Source organism: Onychostruthus taczanowskii, unplaced genomic scaffold (genome assembly GCF_017590055.1).
Source record: "Onychostruthus taczanowskii isolate IOZ18803 unplaced genomic scaffold, ASM1759005v1 scaffold3, whole genome shotgun sequence".
In the NCBI taxonomy this organism is placed as follows: domain Eukaryota; kingdom Metazoa; phylum Chordata; class Aves; order Passeriformes; family Passeridae; genus Onychostruthus; species Onychostruthus taczanowskii.
Genome location: NW_024500349.1, coordinates 9,764,550 through 9,784,396, shown reverse-complemented (window position 1 = coordinate 9,784,396; position 19,847 = coordinate 9,764,550). Strand labels below are relative to the sequence as shown.

The 19,847-nt window shown below is 41.6% G+C and overlaps 1 protein-coding gene across 9 annotated transcripts in view; it reads left to right on the top strand.

Annotated features, from left to right (window-relative positions):
• Positions 1 to 1,120: 1,120 nt before the first annotated feature.
• Positions 1,121 to 19,847, top strand: part of ABI1 (abl interactor 1) — a 77,842-nt gene continuing 59,115 nt past the window's right edge. For 7 of the 9 annotated variants that reach the window (XM_041408284.1, XM_041408281.1, XM_041408280.1 and 4 more), the window contains exon 1: positions 1,160 to 1,409. In XM_041408284.1, the coding sequence (XP_041264218.1) occupies positions 1,293 to 1,409 (117 nt within the window). In that variant the 5' untranslated portion in view covers positions 1,160 to 1,292. Of the gene's footprint in view, positions 1,410 to 19,847 lie in introns of all 9 variants that reach the window. The other 2 variants (XM_041408285.1, XM_041408286.1) reach the window with 2 other exon arrangements.

Sequence of the window (19,847 nt, the reverse complement as noted above, 5' to 3'; positions counted from 1 at the left end):
GCTTTTTTTCTGAAAAATGTTGCCTTTTTACCACTGTGTGGCTTTCTCTAGGACAATTACTACAATGCAAGGACTAACTGTGTTTGTGTTTGTGACTGGAGACACATAGCACATGCTGTGAACAGTGGAGCCTTGGAGATGGCTTTCTCTGGGCCTGTTACTCATTGCAAGAGCAGGCACACACATCTCAGCAGAGCAGTCACCTGCTGTTACTGGCTTCTCTTCTGGCACGACTGCAGAATCAGGATTTTGCTTACAAAAAACACATGCAAGAAAGATTGTACTAAGTAAACACCAGACCTTTGTCTTCCATACCTTTGCTAACAGCCCTGAACAATGATTAACAACTGAGGTAAATGAGTGGCAGGAATACTGTATTTATCTTAACCAAGTATTTAAGCTCTTCTTATGAACCTAAATCCAGGCAATTACTAACTGTTAGTAGTTACACTGGGCAAGCTTTGACTAAGATCTACACAACTGTGATTCAGTATTTCTCCCTGCCCCTCAGGGGGTAACACCCTGGAAGGGACTAGTTGTCCCAAACCATTCTAACATCATCTTACCACTCTTTTGTCATCTTTGGAATGGTCTGCCCAGGGAGGTAGGGGAGTCACTGTCCCTGGAGGCGTTTAAGGGAACACTGGACATGACATTTAGGGCCATGGTCTAGTTGACATGGTGGTGCCCAGTCATGGGTTGGACTCGATGATTTCAGAGACCTTTTCCAACCTAAATGATTCTGCGATCTTCCAAATTTTTAGCCTGCCACACGGCCAGATAACCAGAGCAGCGCTTCCCTCCCAGACCCTTTTGGCCTCTCCTGCAGAGGCGCTGCCTCCGGGCAGCACTGTGGGGCTGGGGCTTTTCTGAGCGGGGAGGGGGATGGACATCACTGTGTCCCCTCGTCTCTGGGCTCCCAGCAGTTCAGTCCGGCAGCCACCGTCCCGCCTCAGGAGCCAACCAGGCCGGAGCCCTCCGGGCCCCACCACGGCCCTCCGGCCCGCGGGTGGTGCCCATGAGCGGCGGCCGCCCCGCGCATGCGACCGGCCCTGCCTACAACTCCCGGCTGCCTTCGCACAGTGAGGGCGGGCTTTTCCTCTTTTTTCTTGGTTTATTTATTTATTTTTTTTTCCTTTTTTTCCCCTCCCCTCGGAGGGGAAGGATGGGTGGGGAAAACGAGCGTTCACGAAAGCGAGGCGAGGAGGAATCCCACAATACCAGGCGGGTTGCGAGCCCGGCGCTGCCGCTGTCTCTTTAATGCAAGAGGAAGCGATGCGGAGGGGTGGAAAATGGCAGAGTTGCAGATGTTGCTAGAGGAGGAAATCCCTTCTGGCAAGCGGGCTCTGCTCGAGAGCTACCAGAACCTCACTCGAGTCGCCGACTACTGCGAAAACAACTACATCCAGGTGAGGGGCGGCGGGGCAGCGCACCGGGGGCCGGCGGCTGCGCTCGGCGGCGCTCGGCTCTCCGGTAAGGGCGGCGGGGCCGGAGCCGCCCGAGGGGCAGCGGCGCCTGGCTGCCCTCGCTACGGCTCCCGCCCCGCAGCCGGTCCCTCGGGTTTGCCTTTTCTTTCAACTTTCCCAGCTGAACGGCCAGGCTTCCCTTCCCCCGCTCCAGAGGGGAAGGGAGGGGGTTATTATGTCAGTCCGGCTCCGAGGGTGTGTCTTTTTTTTTTTTTTTTCATTTTTTTTTCCTCCCCCCACTCTGTATTTATTTATCATGAGTCACATCCCGGAGACCTCCCAGGGCTGGGGTGGGGGTGAGGGAGGCGCGAGGGCCCCCGAGCCTCTCCGTGCGGCCGGCTGCGACCCGGGTTTCCCCACGGCTTCCCGGCGGCTCCCTCCGGGGACCGCGGACGGGCCTCAGGGCGGCGGTCGGTGGCTGTGGCCGGGGCGGATGCGCCGCACGTGGGGCGCGGGTGCCGGGCGGCCCCGCACCGCGCTCCGCCGGGGCCGCCGCCGCAGCGGCGCGGGGAGCGGAAGGGGCCCCGCACACGGGTGACATCACGGAGCTCGGGGATCCGCGCCGGGTCCTCCTCGGTGTGCGGGTCCCGGCGGGGCCTCGGGAGCCGCGGCGCTGCGGGTCCGCAGCGCTGCCGTGAGCGGCGTGCGGGGGCAGGAGGCTGCCCGTGGGCTGGCACCGCCGTGCGGGCGTGAGGCGGTGTTTCAAAATGGCAATCTGTGGCTCTCGCAGCCTGCCCGGCTCCAACACCCTACAACAGTGACTGCAGACCGGGTCTCATGCGGGAGGAGGCTCCATTGGTTGTAGCGTCTCTCCACCGGTCGGCGTGGATATTTTTTCCATCCCATAGATTGCCAGTGCTTCTTGGCCTTCTTTTAAGTCTGCTTTTGTGAAGCTACTTTAAGCACAATTTACTATTATTATTTTTTTTTTCCAGGATTTACCTCACGTGACTCCTAAGTCTCGGTCTTTAGTCATACTGATCTGGATGCAGAACCATCCAGAGATGCTCAAACTCAGCTTTCCCCCCCACCCCCCCTAAAAATTTGAAGGGGAAAGGCAAACAAACTTTATTTACTAGACAGCTCGTAGAGTGAACTTGTTGAATCTAATACTAGATTACCTGTGATAAGTATTTAATACAGGTTGCTAACATCTTTGGTATTCATCATTGCTGGTAAGCTGTCTGTAAGCTGTCTTACTGTTTTTAGTAATGGAGCAGCAAATATGGAAGCACATATTTAATAATCTGAAGTGATTTTTTTAATGAGATATTTGAATTAAAACTGTTCTAACAAGCCATATTTTCAAGTTTTGGGTTTTTTTGTGGTATATGAGGTAGTATGAGTTAATGTCTATTTATGCTTCCGAGTTGTTTGCTCCACCCAGAGAAAGCTGCTGATATAAATGCTTTTAACAGGCGAGGTTCATTTGGTTTTACTCATGGGAAATATGACAAATACATGAGTATGGTAATTGCAGCACAAGTTTTGACGTGTCTCCTGCTCCTGACTTTTCCCTATGTCAGAAAGGTGCAGAGAATCTTCAGTTACATCATTTTCTTCAGAGTCATAAAACATGTCTTTTCTTACTTTAATCAAACAAACCAAATATTCACAACACTTGAGCAAATTCCCATCCAGTCATTTGGGGTGGCTTTCCCTTTTCCTTTTTTTTTTTTTTTTAAATTTGGTAGCTCATTTTCACCTCAAGTATCAAGGTCAGCTGGATGTGGGATTGGTGGGGTCTGTTTTATCTTTGCACAGCTGTGTTTACCCCCTTTGAAAGGAAGCCGGAATTTTAAAATTCCTAATGGAGTCTTGTCCAGTAGCTTTGGAAATTGTATATACCTTACTTGTATCTTACATGTATTGTATATTTGCTCAGTAAAAGTTGTAAATGTATTGCTAAAACTATGTATTTTTTAAAGTGTTTGATGGAGGTGGTTTTTTTAATCAGCACTTGATGCAAAGCCATCTGCTGTCCAGTTGGACTGCTGAACAGATTATACTGCCAGTGCATGTGGTGGGGCCACTGCTGGATTAGGCAGTATGACACAGGGCACTGGGTTATGAGATTTGGGTGTATGAGTATTGTGGGGTGGGAAGGGAGAAAAGGAAAGTAAGAGGTTTAACAAACATACAATACAAAATCGATGTGTTTAATGTAATTGAGCATTTTATAAAAAAGACAGACCAGAACAGAGAATCTGGCCATGAAGTGAATGTTAAAATACTTCACTAGTAGCTAGATATTGCAACTTATCTGGTAGCATGTAGCTGGTTCAGTTTAGTCACTTTGAATTTGGAGGGGTTTCTTTTTTTTCTGTGGAAAAAGCAAAGTGCTCCATAGTGGTAAAAATTACCGTGTGCTGTTACCCACTCTGAGTTGTGCCACTGAGGTGAAACAGGTTTGTCAGACTATTCTGATTGCTGGCACTAACAATTCATAGTGATTGTAATAGGAGACTGAATGATGTTCTCAGTGTTATGGTTTACATTCTTCACTGATTTAAGCAGGAAAGTAATTTCCCATCACTAATATTGCTGTATTCAAGCTATATATATTTTTTTAAGTTTGAAAATACAGGAATTTTGTTTTGTCTCGCTTACTTAATTCTGGTAAAATTTCAGTCATGCTGATTTATTGAGGAAAACTTGTATTCAATGTCTTTAGAGATTCCTCAGGGGGGAAAAAAAAAAAAAGAGAGAGGGAAATGGGGAAAAGCTCACCTGGCTGGAACTTGCCTCCCTGATGGTGAATGTACATGTGTGGAGAGTTAGTATCCTTTTACTGGAACATTTAGGAAATATGACAGCATTTGGGAATCTCTAGTTAAAAATTGCTGTTCTCAGAAAAGCAGGAAGCAGTTTCTTGCTAAGGCACACTGTGACTGTATCAGAATGCCGGCTGGTAACGCAGTTTGCTCTCCAGACCATGTGTATTCTGGTTATCTAGGAAGAGAAAAGAATTCAGGAGAAGCAGAACACGGAAGCTTCTAAGAAAGACCTGCAGTGCTAAAAGGAAAATACAGTATAGTGACAGTCTTGAGGTGGATGTGAAGAAAAGGGAGACAGAAAAAAATAAAGAAAATCAAATGTAGAAATAGTGACTAAAGAACATTGTGATGTTTTCATGGTGATTTTGGCTTTGAATAGAAGGAAAAGGGCATTATAAGTACATTAGTGTATTTAATCTCTGACAGTATTTAAAATCTGCAGTGTTTCTAGTTGGAAGCTTCAATAACAAGCAGGTAGAAAATTAGATCCCTGTTTTAGATCAGAGGCTTAAGCTCTGAACGGTTTAAGAGCAGGTTTTGAACCTTAAATCTTTAAGGTATATTTTTGCCTTCTGGAATAATTTTTCTTATATATAGATGTATTAATTTTTTAAAAATATTTTTTAAATGTAAGTTCCCATAGCTGATGTCTTCCCCAAATCCTTTTGCCTGCAGGTATGTTTTGGGAGTAGCTCTTTTGTTGTGCTTGTAACCAAAAGGCTATCTGAAAATCTGTAGCATAAAGCTGAAGATGCTAGTGAGAAGTTTCGTCAATGTAGACAGTATTAACTTGATCAGAAATAACAAGGAGTTAAAGTATTTGTAGTTGTAGTTATGATTGTTCAGCTGAAAAATACTAACTTCCATAGAGATTCACTAGTCATTTTTCTGGCTGTATTGAGTTATTTTAGTGCTTTAAGGAACTTATTTACAATAACTAGTTTATGAAACATTAGAATGACACAGGAAATCAGCTTGTGCAGTGTTACTGCACTGATGACTTCCTTTTGAACAACTTCAGTTGACTGGTGTATCCCAGAGAGGCCTCTCTGTGCTATAAAACACTGCTTACAACTCTCCTGCTGTCTAAATCAAGTGTTCCTTCTAACCTTGTTTATGCGTATGCAGATATACGTAGTTTTTGTCAGTCTCAAGCTTCTAGACCACTTGTGAAGAATCCATTTGTAATTCTTGTTTTTAAGCTCAAATATAATTTTAATATGACTGTGAGAATCTCTAAACAAATAGCTTGCACTGCTTGTATAAATTTTCATCTTGATAGTCTCAAGTGGGTAGATTTAGCAGCTTTAGAAAAATAAATTGAGAGACCTTTTAAGGAAGTAGGCGCTGTGTTGCCTAAATGTGTGTTTTTCTGTCATGTTACTTCCTTCTGTAGCTTCTGACTGGTATGTGGAAACTGAACGGTGAATTAACAAGCTATTCTGGGTAAAACAGACAAGAGCAGGGACAGATTTCAGTTTAAATGCTATTGCAAAAAAAATTGAAGTATCTCTCCAGTTGTTAGAAAAGTAAATGTGTTGAGCAGAAGTGCTGCATGCAGAAAGTTTCATAAATGTTTGTGTTACCTTCCAAGATGCATAGAGGAACTATTTTTGCTTGATAAGTTGGATGTTCTGCTCTTCTATACTGTAGATATTTCTTTCCAGCACTGATGAACCTTTTTTTGTGGCTTTTCTTTAAACATTGGTAGCTGGTCAGACACTCAATTTCATCGCCTGGTACATGGAAAGTGGCTTAACTTAGTTCAGTACAAAGAAGTTCACTCAGAATGTCTAATTCAGGAAATGAGCTGCTCTAAAAGGATAAACTTCTTAAATTGTCACTAATACAAATCCTTCATGTGCTGTTAGAACTTGTATGCTTTTATGTTCATAGGTTAATCAGTTTGAGAGTAAATACAGTAATATTTTTTCTTCCACAAGTTTTCTTGCTAAATTTGGAGCATCTAACAAAACAAATTAAGTTCACTTTCTGTAACACCAAATATAGTTCAAAATTAGAGAGCAACGAGATAAAATAGAAATGTATCTCTTATGCTTTGTAGGTTTAAATAATATTCTTTTAAAAAAGGTGTTACATTATACTTTGAAATAATGTTCTTTTTAAGGTAGTTTAAGCAAATGTTTGCCAGCAGTATAAAAGGCACTGGCTGTTCTGTATGTGGTTTTGGGGTTTTTTTTAGAATAATAATATAGGTACAGGTTGGTGGGTTAGGCTTATAGCTCTTCTGTGGGCCTATGCAAGTGTCTTTGTATTTTGGAAAATAAAGCTTTAACTCACAGGCAGCAATAAGACTGTAGCCCAACTTCACTGAATCAGCAAGTGATTACACTGAATTTAAAGAAGATGAATCCTACAGTGTTGTATGTCTGGTTTGTGTCCAGAGAAGGTAGTGATATGAGATGACCTTTTCCAAATTTGAAATGTTTCCCTTAATTTTGGTATATTTGGTTTAAGAAGCCAGCAAGATGTTGTCTGCTATTCCTGCTCCATTTTTCTTAAGTGCTACCTTAATCAGGTGCAGTAAAGTGGATTGGGATAAGCTTTTACAGGTGTGTATTGTTTCTTGCACAAGGGAAGTGCTCTCCACCCCCTTCTATTTGTGCATTGTTGGAAGGAAGAAGCTTGCAGGGTGTCTGGGGTCAGTGTATGCAGAGTGTGATCCTTGTTCCCTGTGCTGCTCTTGCTGTGCACAGTCCTGTGGAATTGTTGGAAGGAAGAAAGAAGTGTGATTAAATGGGGCAACAATCTAATACTTCCCCATGGTTCTCTGGGAGGTTGTTACAGTAAGTAGCTCCCCTGGTAAAGAGAAAATAGCTGAGCCTTGGGAAGGTCTCACAAAGTGGAGAATGAAGGCAGTTGTAATGAAGGTAAGAGTACAGGAGCAGGCTGAGTACAAGTAGGAAGTGGTGTACTTCTGAGGGCAAAGTTCCTGTTAGTATCTAATCTAAGTTTAACAGAAGAAAAAAGCCTGAACTCTTGAAACAAAAGAACTGATGCAACTTCCCTGTATCTTTGTTTAGCATTTTGAAGTGTCTTCATTTTACAAAAGCATAAGTGGAGACATGGAATTTGTAACTGGCTCATGGAAGGTCATATAGGGACATATTGTCAGATTTGGGAACAGAACCTGATTGTGTAGACTTCCAGTGCTGTTCCCCCTGCCACCCCCACCCCTTTCCAGACTGCCTCTGTTATACTGCAACACAGCAAAAAGTGGGTATCCACAGAAACAGAGACAGTATGCACAGAAGCAGTGTAATGACTCTTTCGGGAAAATATGCACCTGAAACCATCACTGAACTCATTAGCAGCAATTACTTATGAAGAATTTAACGTATCACCTCTCATAAGAGCCTTGAGATTCTAATTGTTGCTTTGCCAGCCTCAGGAGTTACATAAGGCTCACAGTACTGTTTTTTTGCGTGTTGGTGGGTCTTGGCAGAGGCACGAGAAGATGCCGCTCTATTTCTCATTGGTGAAAGCAGGCTGTGTTTGACATTTCTGGTGACCGAAATCTTGCTTAGCTACAGAACAGTGGGGTGGCAGCTGTGTGGACAAAGTGTCAGTCCTGGCATAGTAAGGCAGCCTTGAGGGATAAGGGGATATCTTGCTCTCTCTGACTCTGTTCAGTTCTTATTTAGTGACTTGGAGTCTAAAGGAGCGTAGTGTTGTTTTTGTTGTTGCACGACAGGAAATTGCTTGTGGGACACTGCTTACTCAGTGTCCAGGCTTGTTCATGACTACCTGAGCATTCTTGCTCTCTTTAGCATCTGTGTTCCCTAGTGTGGTCTTCCTTTGATGCTATTCCTTCCACCCCAGTCCCAAATCTGAGCACTGGTGACAGAGGTGGGTGGGCTTGGTCAGAGTGACCCTCATCTCCCTCCACCCCTATGTAAAGGGAAGTAACTGCGGAATTTGAAATGGTAGATGCTGTGCCTCACTCTGGTTCCTCCCTTTTCCTGACCTTGCTGGTAAGGCAGCGGCTGCAGAGACTTGCTGTCTGCTGTGGATTGCAGAAATAGCCCTTTGCACTTCAAAACTTGCAGAGAGCCCTTGAGAGCCAAGACCAGGGTGCTGTGGAGAGTAGGTGTCAGTGTGCTCCTGAACACAGCTCTGAGTAAGATGGCACTGCCGGAGCCTTTCCTTCTGCACCCCCAGCCTGTCAGTGTGTGCTGATGGTGCTGGAGGTAGGCTCAGTCAAGAGTTTGATCAGTTTAGTGCCAGGTGTTGAAATAGAAGATACAGCATTTCTAAGAGGTGAGCTCTTTAAAGAATAATTTTTTTATGCATCAGAGGAAAACATTCCTCCTGATTTTAGATGGAATGTGTTACTTTCCTTGGGTTAATTAATAAGAATGTAGATGCCACCTTTTCTTGAGACTGTGCAAATAGTATTGCTCATTACTTATGCAAGCCCTTAATGCTTTGCAGAGCGTACATTTGTTACTATGATGCTGATAGTTCAGAAGAAAGGGAGAGGTGGGGAATCCTGCATGAGCCTTTTAACTTGGAGTGGAACATGAGTATAGCATTTTCTGGTGCAACTTGTAAAATTCTGCAGTTTCTATTCCAACATGAGTTGGAATTGGTAGGTAACCTGCTGGCTGAGCTAAAGAAGCCGATTAGTTTAACTCTGAAAAAGACTTATTACTTAAAAGGGGACTTTATTTTTAATAATATTCTTGTCAAAGATTCCAGATCAAATATGTTTAGTAGGTACTGGGGTTTGGCAAACTGAAAAAGTACCTGAAAATCAAAACTTCCCTTAGTTTGAACCTCCCCTATGATAGTCTCTTCAGAACCTCCAGAGGTGATGTGTGCCATGCTGTATCTTCTGACACTGTGGAATCTTCTGAAAGAACAGTAAAGGTTGTCTCTTCTGCAATGAGATTGCATCTTTCTTGTGTTTCTTATGTTAAGATAGCAGATATATTTGTGATAGTGTCATCACTCCCTCTCTGAGCCCAAAATAATTAATTCTGTATACTCTTTATACAGCAGAAGTTAAAGTGCAAGCACGCTGCTCCATGTGTAAGAAAGCTCTGATACTGTAGTGGTGTACAGTTAAAGAACTCATGGGAAAGAGACTCTGCATCCCTGTCCTAACTTTATTGTAACCTCAAGACAAATAGGAATAAAATGTGGTACCATTCCTACTTTTGTTAAGAGCAGGAAGACCTCTCAGAACTCACACAGAGGAGTCTTACTAAAACAAATGTTGGTTTGACATCCTTAGAGTTGAACGTAATGTTCGTACTGGGTGGTCTTAAAGTTATAAATAGTTCCAAGTTTGTTTACCACTTGAAGCATAACAATTCTTGGAAAAGAATTGAAGTGTAGACTCTGCTGGCTACTTTCACACCAGCGTTTCACATGATAATATTTTCTATAAGCTATGCCTTATCAGGCAACTGTGGGGTTTTTTGTGGTTTTATTTTTTCTATGGATAGTCTTTTACCAGATGCATATCTTCACTTTCATTTTCTGATCTCTTTGTTGTACTTTAAGGTCAGCAAATCTGCCAAGCAGTATTTGTCCTGCAGCAATCATTGTCAGCTGTGCATCTTATTTAACTTTGTTGTAGCAGGTGTGCTACAAGTTAATACTTGAGCTGTGGTCCTCATGCAATAGTTCTGCGTTTTCTGAAGCCTATGATAAGAAAACATCTGCATAAAACAAATAGGCAAGAGAAGAACAAGGTGTCCAGGCAGATAGACCAGATTAGCTGCAGAATGCCATGCCATGGCTTGTCTTTTCACATACCTAGTAATGTTAATTGGTCTTATGTCACTAAATATTACTAGTGACATTTCTCTCTTTACATGTGCTTCTGCTAGGCTGTGATCTTAATGTGAATTTGCTGATTTCTCTCTTCCTGCTCAAGTCTTCTGCTTGCTGCAGATTGCTTATTAGACCTTTTGTTTCACTTTCATGTTGTTGACTTTGTCACATTTCACATCTGATCTGATAAACCTATTTTTGCTTGCCTATTTCTTTTAATTAATCTCTTTCTATTATTTAACTGTGTGTTTTACTGCCTTGCAATTTACATTATGCAGCTATTTTTCATTATGCCTTTCTGACTGTTTCTACTAGCAAGGGTTTGCTTAGCAGTTTGAAACCTGCAGCTACCAAAGACATTTATACACATTTCTTTTTAAAATTATCTTTGTTGGCACAGAATTGAGACTAAAGCCTTATCTCTGCAGTAGTCTCTAACTACTTGAGGAAGCCATGATGACCAGGGTACAGAGGAAATGGAATGCAGCTGGAAAGACAATGTGGTATGGGACTGACATGGTTCTCCCTATTAGTAAAATTCTTATGAGGCCTCTTATATTTATATGCAGCCAGACCTTTCCTTTATAAGAAACCTGTCTTCTTCAGGAAACTGGTCCTTTTGTTATTCTTTTGAGAGTAAAGGGTAAAATGGGCATAATGAAACTCCTCTGCTTGGAGGGCTTTGGTTGTCTTAACAGCGAAGAGAGTGAACGTGGCAGGAGGAATGGCGTTCTCTTAACATGTGTGTACCCACAAAACAGAGCTGGACCTGATCCTTAAAGGGTTTTATAAAATATGGTTATAACCTGCAGGGTTTCCACTGAGAAGCCTCATGGCAGGTGGCTTGGATGGTGCTTCAGTCAGGGTCCAGAGAGTATCAGACTAACAAGTAGAGATATGGTGGATCAATGCACTTACGTTGGCAAGATCTTTGAGACCTGGCTGGGGATTGTTCAGCTTTTGCTTTGCTGTCTGACTTGCAGGATTTCTAAATCTCTGGGAGGAGCTATTGTTTCTATGATGCAAACTCCTGGCTTTAGCCGCGTTCGATAAAATATGCGTCTGGTTTGGAAGTGCTTGGCTCTACAAGGGCTCTCTTCAAATACCGTGGGTGTTTCCTGCTGCAGCTCACCATATGTTCTCCCAGCACTGAAATGATGTGGTTGCCGCAGTAGGCCTGGGATTTGTCTTAAATGGCAACAGATTTTTAATCTGATTTCTTAGGTGCCTTTAACTTTGAACGTTAGCGAAATTGTTGTTACCATAGATGTATTTGAAGCTCGGGCTCGTACAATGCAGCTGACTGATGAGAAATCTTGTATCTCTTCAGTAGTGGCTGTCATTTCTAAATGTGTATTTCATTCTTCTTAATCAGTCTGTCCTTTAACCAGTGGAGAATGGTAACAGCCAGTGGAAAGCTTTCTAGCACACATTCCCTGTTTGAAAACCTATTGTCCATGAACACGAACTGTAAAATCGGCTCTTCTCAGTACTCTGCAGTGAGTGAATATTGACTGTTCAGAGACTGAGGGAGGTATTTTTGTGATTATGAGAGAAGCTTGTTTACTGGGGATAGAAGCCAAGTATGCAGGGGTATGGTACCTGTTGATTTTTGCTCCTCTGCTGGAGAGAGAAGTTGCTGGTTTTGGTCCTGAATGTCATATGTGTGGAGTATTTAAATGTGTTCCTTGGGCATGAAAGGAACTTTAAGAGTAGATCATCTGTTGGATAACTTTCTGCCTTGCTGATAGAAAATTTGAATAGTTTGAAGGATTACTGAAAAGCAGTTTGAAGGTGTTGGGAAACTCCCAAGTTTCTGGTTGGAAAAGAGCAAAGGAAGAATGGGGAAGAGTGTGTAACTTCCTTCACTGTGTTTAGCCACTCTCTCTTGCTGACTGTGGTGCTGAGAAGGACAATATGAAAAGCAAATACTGTTACTATTTGTTTCCTGCCTACAGTAGAGAAATAGCTTTACTTTTCCCCCAGATTGCTGTAAGGGCTTACTGCAGCAGCAGTGGGTGTGGGGGAGTATGAACTGGAACAGGTACTTTTACTGGCTGCATAACATCCCACGAGGCCTGGGGAAATGAACGTGGGGAATACTGTGAGTCATACTTGTCAGTCTCATAAAGCAGGAGGCTTTTTAAAATTGGCCTTGGAGGGGAAGAGGTGTTTAATAGAGCAGTTGTGCAGGAGCTATGCAAATAGGGAACATAAATAATGAGCAAAGGTACTCATTTAAGCTTCTTGCCTCCTCAGAAAATGACTAAATGCAAACAACCATTGTGAAAGTTAAGAAAAATGCATCATCGTTTAAGTATAATGGTTGCAAAAATGTGGCTATCCGTGATGATAAGAAAATTCTCCTTTTGTGAATAGCAAAATAAATTTATGTAGTTGTTGAACAGAAAACATACTTGTTGTCGGTCTGTTTGGTTTTTTTGTGCTTTCCAGTTTCCTTTGAAAAACAACAAGGCAGGAAGCTGAAAAGCAGTTTCCTAACCCAAGAACTGGTCGAAAGGGGAGGTGGTAAAGAGACCAGTCCCCAGTTCTGCTTTGGGCATATCTTCAGTGTTTAGGCTGGTTTTGTATAAAAAGTTTTTTCTTCTTTGTCCCCCTATTCATGCAGGATTTAATTTACATGTAAATACTGTGTATTCTTCAGTAAAACCCAGAGCATGTTTTTAGAGTACAGCTGCGTTTTTTTTTCTTCACTGACACAGACACTTCTTGCTGTTTTAAATTAGAGTTTTGAACAGAGCTGATGAAATGTAATTGTTCCAGTCCTGGGCTTACTTGCAGATGCTCACGTCATGGTGAGAATCTTATCTGTGATAGTAAACCTTACCAGCAGACTTAATGGGCATAAAATTTTCTTGGACTTCTGCCTCTTGCAGTGTAGAGAGGCCATCCCAAGCTTTGAAGCAGTTGGAAATGACAGATCCACCATCCCACATGCTGCTCCACTGCTGTACGTGTCCTCCCGTGGCCTCCCCTGTGTTTTAGCCCAGCTTCCTCCAGGGTGTATAGATGCAGAGGTAGTGGCAGTGTGGGTATGGGTGGATACACAACTGTGGTGATGTGTTCCTTTTGTCAGAGGACTTTCTCTGAGCACAGCTCTTCTGCAGCTGTAATAAGGCCGCTCTAGCTGATGACAGAGGAGATAGCAAGGTGTCCTGATGGCCCTAGGACAAGTGCTGAAATAGAATAGTTCAGGTTTTGTTTTCCTGCTGGTGGGGGGGAGACAGAGTGATGTGGATGTGATTGTTCTTATGCATCTGGTTGCATGGAAATGCAGCTCTACTGTCATCTGTATGACTGCACCTCCTGCATATGCTTAAATCTGCCTTCTACATTGTACATAAAGGGGAAGTGGTCTTTAAAGTAATGTGAAGGTGCATCTTAAAAACACCAGTGCAATTTCAACACTGATTAGAAAACTTTCCTGTAATTGTGTCTGCAAGAGGCATTGCAGCTGTATTTCTAGGGAAAGCTGCTTGAACTACTGCTGTACTAGCTAACAGCACAGCAATTGTCTCACCAAGGACTTTGTTTAGAAAAGCCAAACAAAGCAATTCCCTCACTCCTGAACTTGCTGCTGTGTTTCCTATTAAATAATTTGCTTGCTTTCTTCTGTTGGTTTCTGTAAGTTAGGTTTTACCTATTGCTGGATGTAGAGATTACCATATTTATTTAGTTCTGGTTATCTATTCTGCTGTTCACTTTTTGATGGGGAAAGAAATGACTTGCCATTCCTATTCCATTTCCTCCATTCTCCTGAGCCATCTGTTTTGCTCTGTTGTGTGTGGTTTTTAGAGGAGATAAATTTCTATTTGTTGCAATTTAAATAACCCAGTATGTAAGTGAGCTTCTGCTTGTAAGGTTTTGGAATGTTGTTGCTAACCATAGGATAAAATTTTAACTTAATTTTGCAAACAGAAGCTGGATATGGTAGTGTGCTTACAGCCACTATCAAATAAAAATCGTACAGTCAGGTGCAGGAGTGCATCAAAGTCTGAGCAGTATTGCTGTTTATGTGATCAGATAGAAACAGAAACTAGGTTGATTTTTTTCCAATTACATGCAAATTCTTATAAAAACAATCATTCCTTGTATTGCAGTCCATTACTTTATTACCATGAGATCATTGTATAGCCTGTGTGCTATGTGAGAGTATGCCTTGTGCTGGGAAATAAGCTACTACAAAATTGTGGGAATCCACTAGTTTTTGGTCTAAGTATACTGCTAAGCACAGTGAGATACGTGGTGGTTTTCTGCTGGACTGAGTATATTCATCTTCAAGACACTAAATAGTCAGTAGTGTAGTGATACAAAGCATGAGTAGAGAATTTGATCCTATAATGGCCATTGTTTTCTTTGTTTTAAAAATACTGTGATGTTTGGGAACTGCCTGAACTGTAAAATCTGGGCAGCAGCTGTGTGTCTAAAGTGACTCTTAAACATGAGAACTGTTCCTGAATTAGGAACACGTGCAATCCACAAATTTGCTGATTGTCTGAAAGCCAGTGTAACTCTTGGCTCTACATTCTGTTGCCTTGAGATTCTCCCTGGAGCTGGGCAGGCCTGCTAATGACTTTTGTGTTCTCTTTTTGCACTTCCCTCGCTGCTTTGTTGTCCTGCAACATCTCTGACCTCTCCCTGGGGAGGAACCTGTGGCAGTGTAGAGTGTAGCTTTGAGCCTCCTTGTTTTTGGACCAATCCTTTAGTGGATGCTGATGCTCAGTGTGTTTGTTTTGCACACAGATGTTGAGGTTACCCTGTTGTATGAGTTCAGAGCCCTGTTGACATAATACAGAATACCAGGTTGGGAGGGGACCTTAATAATCATCTGGTCCAACTTTTCTTAGGCAAAAGAAAGCATCATCTAGACAAGATGGCCCGGCACCCTGTCCAGTTGAATATTAAAGATGTCCAGTACTGGGGATTCCACCACTTCCCCGATGAGATTATTCCAGTGACTGATTGTTCTCATTGTGAAAACTTTTCCTATTGTGTCTAATTGGAATCTCCTCAGGAGTAACTTGTAAAAAGCGAGATTCCATCTTTTTCATAGACACCCTTTGAATGCTAGAACATCTTTGATAATAATATGTGATACCAGGACATGCTGTGATGAGACTGTAATTTGATCCTTTATGCTAAATCTCATTGTTTTAACCTTGCTTGCTCAATGCTATCTGCTATTACTCCAGACCTGCATAGAAGGTAGGGAGGACTAGAGAGTGAAAATCTGGGAGGGGAAAAAGATAGTCTTTGAAGCTTACTTATCAAGTCATCAAATTTTAGCATGTTGCTTGTCTTCAGATAAAGACTTGCTGTATTCTGGGTTTAGACCTTCAGTTTGATTTGTCAAAACAGAAATAAAAGACTTCATGTCAGCAGTCACCGTCCTTGAGAGTAAACTGAAGAGGTAAACAAAATCCATAGGAGGAAACATTGTTATGAACATAATTGAACTTTTTCACAGAGTGAACTGAGAAGCTTTGCCCCAAAGCAGGTGACTGAGCTGTTTGGATTCAAAGGCTTGCATGACATGAAAGTCTACCAAGTTCTGATTTTTCTCTCAATTTGGAGAAACTTCAGCTTGGTTCTATGTTGCTGCCACTGTATCACAGAGAGGATATTGAAGCAACTAATAAACACTAAAGTGTTTCCTTCTTATCCTCACCAAAAAAAAAAAAAAAAAAAAAAGACTGAAAAATAAGTCTCTGACTTACCAAGGAGCATATCTTGCTAGATGACCTAATATTTGAGAGTGGGTGCCATCACTTAAGAAAGTAAACAGAAAACCATTTTAATTTCAAGCCCTATTACAAAAACAATATTCGAGAGACATTCTATTTGTTTCTCTATGCACTGTAAGTTCTCTAATTTGCTGTTATCTGCTGTCTGGTGTGCCAAAATAATCATATGCTCCAAAGCCTTGGGTAGCTTTCTTAGTGTTGAAGGAAGAATACTGCTATGGAAGTGCCAAGGATTACTTTTTCTGTCTGACAGTTCAGGAGTGGCATTAGAATCACGGAATCATAGATTTATTTAGATTGGAGAAGGCCTCTAAGGCCATCAAGTCCAGTCATTAACACAGCATTGCCAAGTCCACTACTAAACCATGTCCTAGGTGCCACATCTGCACGTCATTTAAATACATCTGGTGATGATGAGTCAAACACTCTGGAGCTCTGGCTGATATCTCTGGTGTCAGAGCCTGCTTTATGTTGGCTCTGAAGAAAATTGTTTTTGATGTCATAAGGCAAATCAGACACTGCAAGAAAGTTCAAGGTGTAGTTTTGGAGCAACTGTATGTGCAGCTATTGGGAAGTGCTTTACAGGAATGAAATATGTGATTTCTGTACTGAAGCTTATATTGTCTGAGTCATGTAAAACACAGAATATAAGACTTGGACCAAATTTCTTACCCTTGCTGTGTGCAGCCTTGAAGCCTTACTAATTGAGTGTACGAGGGTTGTGTGAAAATGACACATGGGCATGTCTGCTTCTGTCACTTGAGTTCAGTGTGGCATGCAGTTATGGTTGTATAGACAGACTGTGACAACTGCCAGTAACAATGTATTGTGCCAACATATTTACTGAGACGTCTCTGATTTGATTTGGCAGAAGAACTGAAAATTAAATTTTCAACAGTATTTTTATATATTGTATAGAAATTATATATATATATATATATATATATATATATATATATAAAAGTTTTTGATAAGGGGAGTGGCTTAGTCTAGAGCCAACATGAACCTTGTTTGTTGCATCGGGCAGAAAATGCTACTAACAGAGCAGCTGGCATGTACCTTCCCAGGCTCCATCTGTCAGAGGCTACATTGCTTTATAAATCACATTCCTAGTGGAGAGATTTATTCTTGCTATAATGTTTGCAGCCTCGATTAAAATAGAATTCCTCAGTTGTTGTTTTTAAAATTTATTTATTGTTTAAGTGTGTGTGTGTGTATATATGAATGATATATGTACATCCCTTAAACTTTCTATTGGAATTAACTTCTCCCCTTAATATAGAAGCTTTTCTCCCTCTACCTTCCTCCAAAAAGAAACTAATTTTAAAAAATTGAGACTCTTCTATTTACAGTTAATCAACAGAATGAAAACCAACTTTCTTTTCAAGTAAAAGAAAATCGGGAAGGACACAGTGAGTTTGACTAAATTTTTTCTCAGCCCATAGAAATGCTAATTTGCTATCAAGGCTATTCAGGACTGGTCAGGGGAATATTATTGATGGAAATGAAGGATTTGCTTCTAGCTGATTGTCTCGTGCATACAGGATTTGGGGGAAGGGCTTGTCTGAAACGGAGTTTGGGAATTACAGGCACTGCTGGTTACACTGCTGTATGTGTTTGTTAAACAGTAATTTGGTGTGTCTTGACCCTTGAGATAAAGAAGCTGAGTAGTCAATGTTTTTTGTCAAGATAGTGTTTCTAAAATGAAACAGACTGAAATCTTGTTTGTGGACTGTGGTGTAGTGGTGGTGGTGATCATCTCATCTTCTGGTGCCTGGAATGAATGCCAGCTTTATTGTGCAAGGTCTTTACCTGGGGAGAAGAGATTTCAAGTTCTTCCAGTTTCTCTGTGTTTTGTATAGCTGAGTTACTGCATCTTATCTAGAGAAACTCATCAGACATGGTATTATTTCATACCAGTGGGTTTTTTTTTGTCTTAGATGCTGGAAGAAAATTCCCTCGAGTTGAATGGGAGATGCTAGCTTTGCTGTGTTTATTGAGGATTTCTGCCTTAGTAGATGCGAAGAATTACTGTTTACTGAATGAACTTGAAAGAATTTTCATTATGCTGGTCTTAGTTTTGGGTTTCCTTAGTGAGTGGAGTCTTGCTCTTAATGGTACCTCTCTTCTGTACCTTACCTGGCTTTCAGATTCCTCCATACTCCTGGAACAACTAGTTACTTAAGTGATTGAGAGCTTTAATATTTCTATTTGACGCTACTTCTCACTATGTGAAGAGAGAAATGTGCTGAATAGTCAGTTCTATTTCTTGTTTTCACTGTCAGTGAAGGATTGACTGTCAGCCTCCTGGAGAGGCCTTGGACAGGAGGTGGGCATGTTCAGTGACTGCAATATTTTGCTCTTAATAGCTTGCAGGTTGTGGGGGTAATTAAAATCTTGAGCTTTTACTTGCACAAATTACACAAATTCAGGAATGGTAGAAAACTACAACATAGTTTTCTATGACAAGTTTTTTATCATAATTTGTCATGTTTTTCATGACAAGTTATGATAAAAATCACTTCAGTAAAACCCTTGAGTATTTTTGTGAGCATTGCATGAACTTTAATACTGATTTCTATGATGCAGAATTTTAGTTGAGATTTCCCAGTGGTCTGGAATGTGTGTGGCTTTTTGGCTTTAGTACTGCTTCGTATGGAGGCTGGGTTGGTCTTGTCATTTTAACAGGCTGTACTTGGACTAAGTCCCTTCCTGTTCTTTGTCCCCACATAAATGCTTGCTTTTTGAGTTTCCCAGAGTTGTTTTTACTGATGATAATAATGATATGAATAGCAGAGCAAGGGGTTCCAGTAACAAGGATATGGATAGTGATCTGCTTAAGTTGAACAAAGGCATTAGGTGAAGCAAAGTGTACTGGTGACTCTACAGCCTTGTTTGTGGTGCTTTTGAGGATGTCTCTTGTCCTAGTACATTGGACAAGGGTTGAGTTTGAACTTCTGAGCTAACCCTTCTGATGGCTTGCTTCACTTTCAGTGGAGGAGTTGGGGTGCTGATAAGTGAAGAACAGTCCAACTTGTAGGCAGATAAATTCCAGACCAGAGATAACTGTGGATATTGGGATGCACTCAGCACATCATCCACCCCCTTGAAGTATTGCCTAGCCTAATGAATTGCAGAGAGAATTTCTTCAGTGGAATTGCTGTATGGCACAAGTACTGTAAACCTGTTGCAGGAGACAGTTGACACACCTGATTGATACTCTTACCTGCATGGCATATGTAATGTAAGCAACCCCTTTTGTAAATTTTGAAACCTTAGTTTCCTATGCCACTTTGGAATGTCATATCATATATCCCTTAAGGCTGTATCTGTGGTGATAAAAACCCTGAATGCTCCCTGCTGAGTACCTGCTACTAATAATCACAGTCTGTGTAGATCTACTTGGATGGCTTCCAGGTAGGTGGCTGGCTCCTGAAAGTTCTTCAGAGTATAGAAACTTGTGGCACTTGCTGCTGTGACTTGTCAGTGTTTCTCTCTTCTTTAATGTATAACTGATACTCTGATGTAATAACCATCCATAACAGCCAAAAAGTCTACCATGGTGCAGTATGTTTACAAAGCAGTCTGACAAGCTCTGAAAACTGATAAGGGAGAGCCTGTATCTGTGGGGTACCTACTTCAGTATGTAGCTCTTCAGTTATTTACAGTGATCTAGGGACATGATATTGAACATAAATTACATTTAGTTCCTGAGCCAAAAGTCTAATCTAGTGTATATGGCATATTTAAACCTTTTACAAACACATTACTACTGCTTGGATGTGAAATACTTGGTCTAAGAACATGTATTGTGAATAGTTTAGAGATGTCCAGGCTTTTTGCAGTTAGCAGTCAGAAGTAACAAATAAACCCTCAAGATCAGCTTTGATTTGTTAAAAACCTTATCAGATCAGTGAAGCAGCAACTTTAGACTCAAATATCTGAAGTGCCGCATAATGTTACAAGCCCTTGGTTTAGGGAGGTGTGTTCCTGTTTTCTCAGTGTGGAAACCACTTTTCAGAAATCCATTCCTC